The sequence below is a fragment of the Morone saxatilis genome, unplaced genomic scaffold, assembly GCF_004916995.1.
Source record: "Morone saxatilis isolate NCDOM2014 unplaced genomic scaffold, NCSU_SB_2.0 Contig2, whole genome shotgun sequence".
Taxonomy (NCBI): Eukaryota; Metazoa; Chordata; class Actinopteri; family Moronidae; genus Morone; species Morone saxatilis.
Window position 1 is genome coordinate 26,544,525 of NW_023339762.1, and position 4,214 is coordinate 26,548,738.

The 4,214-nt window shown below is 43.7% G+C and overlaps 2 protein-coding genes across 2 annotated transcripts in view; one reads left to right on the forward strand and one right to left on the reverse strand.

Moving 5' to 3' along the window:
• Nucleotides 1-693, forward strand: part of znf277 (zinc finger protein 277) — a gene marked incomplete at its 5' end in the record, with an annotated part of 1,068 nt that extends 375 nt beyond the window's left edge. The window contains 2 exon segments of the mRNA XM_035665876.1: nt 8-182; nt 269-693. Of these exon segments, the coding sequence (XP_035521769.1) occupies nt 8-182; nt 269-458 (365 nt within the window).
• A 48-nt stretch (nt 694-741) lies between these two features.
• LOC118331096 (kinesin-like protein KIN-14E) lies at nt 742-4,197 on the reverse strand. Its single transcript, XM_035665877.1, has 6 exons — nt 3,988-4,197; nt 3,095-3,155; nt 2,627-2,835; nt 2,363-2,549; nt 1,639-1,734; nt 742-1,127 (listed from the first exon to the last, which is right to left on the reverse strand). The coding sequence occupies exons 1-6, from the start codon at nt 4,023-4,025 to the stop codon at nt 978-980; spliced, it is 741 nt and encodes a 246-aa protein (XP_035521770.1). The 5' UTR covers nt 4,026-4,197; the 3' UTR covers nt 742-977.
• Nucleotides 4,198-4,214: the final 17 nt, after the last annotated feature.

Here is a 4,214-nt window from a genome sequence, read left to right on the forward strand (position 1 = left end):
CCCCCAGATCTCAGGTTCTACCAGCAGGTCAAACTGGTGAACTTCATCCGGCGGCAGATCCACCAGAGTCGCTGCTACGGCTGCCAGGAGAAGTTTGACTGCAGAGACGCCGTCCTCCGTCACATCGCGGCTGAAGGTCACATGATGAAGCTGCCGGACGTGTCGACCTGGAACCAGCCGCAGTGAGTCCAGCTGCCGTGGATCCAAATCCAGCTCTCTGCTTCCTGTTTCGTGGAGACTTTAACCTCTGACCTCAATCTCTCCTCAGGTATTACTTCCCCACATACGAGAACGACGCCCTCCTCTGTACCCTGTCCGACAGCGACGAGGATCAAAGCCAAGAGACGAATCACAGCGAGGACGTCCCGGTCATCGCAGAGGACATCTCCAACCTCAGAGCGCTAAAACAGAGCAGCGTCCTCAACCAGCTGCTGAAGAACAGAGGCTCCTGCAGCTAGGACCACGGACAGTTGGGACACCAGGACTGTTGGTGCTCCATCCGTCAGTTGGAAGATAAACGGACAGCACTGCGTTTTCCTGCAAAGAACTAATATCAGTCATTACGCACCCTGAACTCGCACTTTAAAAGCTGCCAGAAGCCTTTTCAGAAGTGCAGCTGCGGCTCAGATGTTCCAGTTCAACCTTTACTTGCTACTAATTTCCATTCAAGCAATAAAGATAAATACAAACATGTTTTCTTGAATATTAAGTTTATTAGGTTTATAGGTTCCATATGTAATTTTATTTTTATGTATTAATCACTTTTTATTGCCAATGAGGGAACAGGATGTAATGTTAACGTAACAGCCACTGGTGGCGCTGTTAACCAACGTTTTAGTTACATATAGAAAAATGTTTTATTTTGTTCATTCATAAACTATAACCAGTACTGAACTGACAGCTGCAGTGCAGATGAAGACATCTTCCAGCTGTTTCTGTTAAATAAATGTGGTCCAGCTTCAGTTCATCGTCTCTTTCTACTTGACGGTCTTGTTGTTTTTAGCCGGTACGATGTTCTTCGTTGCTTTTCCAAGTGAAACCTGCCGTATAGAGGAACCGAACTGCAGCGTGCTCAGCGTTTCCACCATGTCGTTAACGTCTGGACTCACGTTCACAAACACACAGCACTGCAGAGAAAGGACACAGCTGTTAGTGGCAAAGCACAGCTCACACAAACGGGACCCAGAATGAACGATGATCTAACTCTTTAAGAAATCGCAGTCCAGTTTCAAACAATTAAAATACAGTTTTTCCAGGACAACATAAAATATTTCCAGACTTTTTGGTCATTTTAATCTTTCTGCAGGCGTTTCTATGGAAAACTGGTCTCACACTGGGTGAAAAGGATTGTAGAGGTGTCAAACTAGTGCTAAAATCCCAAATTAATACTATTCTAATCATTTCTGTTAATAAAAAAGCAGCTTTATAGTTGGTTAAGTGTGATTTTATTTTATATGATGAGACTATAGGGCCGTCGATGTGGGTAACCGTGCTGCAATAATGAGTGAACGCTCCCAGAGTTACTTTTATTATTACATTAATACAATAATATGAAATAAGACAAGGTTTTTCTAACTCTGCCTACATTCTTAAAGAAACCTCGACTCTTAGCATTAATAGATGAGCGTCAGCGTTTACCTTCGCGTCGTCGCTCAGGCAGGGCTGCAGGAGGTGGGTGAGTTTAGAGTTCCTGAACGGGACGTGGAGGGCGTTACACTTCAGAGCACTGAACACCTGAAAGAGAGACAACAGCGACCTTTGACCTGACTGAACACTTAGAGTGATAACCAATAAAAAGAACCATCTGGGAAGCTGTCGTTGGAATCTGTTTGATAAAGGGCAGTCAGGTGATTGGATGAACCATAAGTCTATTACAGAGAACTTCAGTCAGATCAATGAACCTTATAATGTAGTCAAACTCTTACTGGAGTGAGTTGGGAGAAGAGAGAAATATCTTTTCCATCAAGAAAAGCCTTCAATTTACCTTTACTCTTTCACAAACACAGATTGAAGCCTGCAAAGATTCACGTGTGATTTTTGTGATCTTGCGAGTCCCGCTGCAAGGTTCGCACATGTTAATGATAAATGGACTGTACTGTATAGCGCCTTTCTAGTCTTGTGTTCCTCCATGTCAATCTTCCTCTCTCCTCTCTCCTGTCTCCTTTCAGAACAAGAGTGTTTTAAAAGAGATTCTAAATATGCACGTTATAAGACTGACGCTAAAGCTAACAGGTTAAAAGATTCATGTAGAAGATGTGAAAATAAAGAAAGAGCATCATAACCTGAGAACCTCTAAAACAGTCTTTAATTGGATCTGTGGTGGAAGAACAGGACCAGAACCAATCCAGGTGTGTCCGTGTACCTGTCCCAGTGCTGTCAGGGATTTATTGATGGTGGCTGCCTCCACCAGCCTCTGACCCTCAGCTTCGGTCTTAGAGATCCGCTCAGATCCAGCGAGATCACACAAGGTCAGCGTGCCACGAGACGTCAGTCCCGACACCTCGTCTGAGCCCTCCACCTCCAGCGCCACCACCAGGTGAGACCGAGAACTGAGGAGGAAGAAAATTATGACGCGTCACTCTTAACATAATTAATTATTTTATCATCATCAGCATTCGAGCAGCACCTCTGTGTGTTCATCTTGGTCGAGGCGATCTTTCTGTTCTTTTCACCCGTCTCCATGACGTTGAGGATGTCGACCTCGGTCTGGACCTGGATCTGGGTCAGTCCTGGGACAGACACTGACTTCCCCTGGACTCTGATGTCCAGAGCAGCGCCGGTGCTTTTGGTCAAAAGGTCGTTCAAACTGTCGTTGTAAATCTCCAACATTGAAATCTGAAAATGATGAGTTCATGTAGAAGATTTCAGATTCCCACATTGATTATTACACTAATTATTGTTGAATCACCCCCATGCATGATTCATACACCAAGTAAAATCGGAATTTTACGAATTATGATTCATGAGTCATGTTTTCAGGGTAGCTCATGTCTTATTAAGGTCTTGTGTGATCCGGCTCTCCTGTAGTTCACACCCTGTTTTTGGCCCACAGTTGGTTAGTTTATATGAAAAACAACCAAAGCAACAGTCACACCTTCAGGGTGTAGGAGACCTTCTCTTTTTCTCCACAGATGCGTAGCAGTTCTCGTATTGACCTGAGGAAGCAGACGCACACATTACTGGCAGTAAGTAACCCCTCTGTATGCAGACTTGAGGTAACGGGAGATGGTAATGAGCAGAGCTTCGATGGTCTCCTCTCCGACACCCGACCTCTGCGTGTAAACCGACTCTTTCTGTCAGCGCTGAGCTATTGCTTCACCTCATCACGTATTGATGAACCGCTGTCAGGTGACACCTCACATAATGAGACGCAATTAGTCCCATTTGGCCCCTGACAGCAGTTCATTGTTCCAGGCAGGGAGATAACAACAAACTGGAGAGGGTTTTGGAAATGTGTTTGGTCGATAAAAGCGTTTTTGTTCTGTAAAAACTGACTCTGACACCTCTCAAGGGTATCGATTAACTTGATTAACTAACCAACTCTAATCTGCACTTTTCACAGCAGATGTTTTGGAAAGCACAGGTGGAACCAACAGCATTTGTACAACAGCATATTAGGGCCAGAAAACTAAATTATGGAGCTGGGGGAGGGGGATAATAATCATGGAAAAACTGGGGAAAAAAATCCAGATTTTAAAAAACTAGGATATTCTCTGAGATTATAAAGTCATACATTCACACAATGAGGTTACAAAGTGAAGTGAAAAAGTTATTTCACTCAAATGTATAACTTTATAATCTAAATATTACCCCCATAGGGCATATTACAATATTAGCAGGACCTCCTCTGCAACACACAACAATGTTGGACAGTAAATTTAAAGCTGTGGTTATGGTGGAGTTTTGCTCAGGGACACTTCAACAAGATGTTTTTTACCATCATTAAACTACATCACAGACAGTTTAGTCTCATATCTGAAAACAGACCTGATGTTGACTCCGGGGTTTTCCTTGCTGCCCATCATAGTGTACGTCTTTCCTGAGCCGGTTTGTCCATAGGCCAGTATACAGACGTTATATCCGTCCACACATGAAGTTATCACTGGCAGAGTTCCTGCAAACACTTCCTCCTAAAGAAAGGAAGAAGATGTTGAATGTAGATACTGGACAGATAACAACAGTGACAAACAGTAGAATAACGTTACTATCTGCAA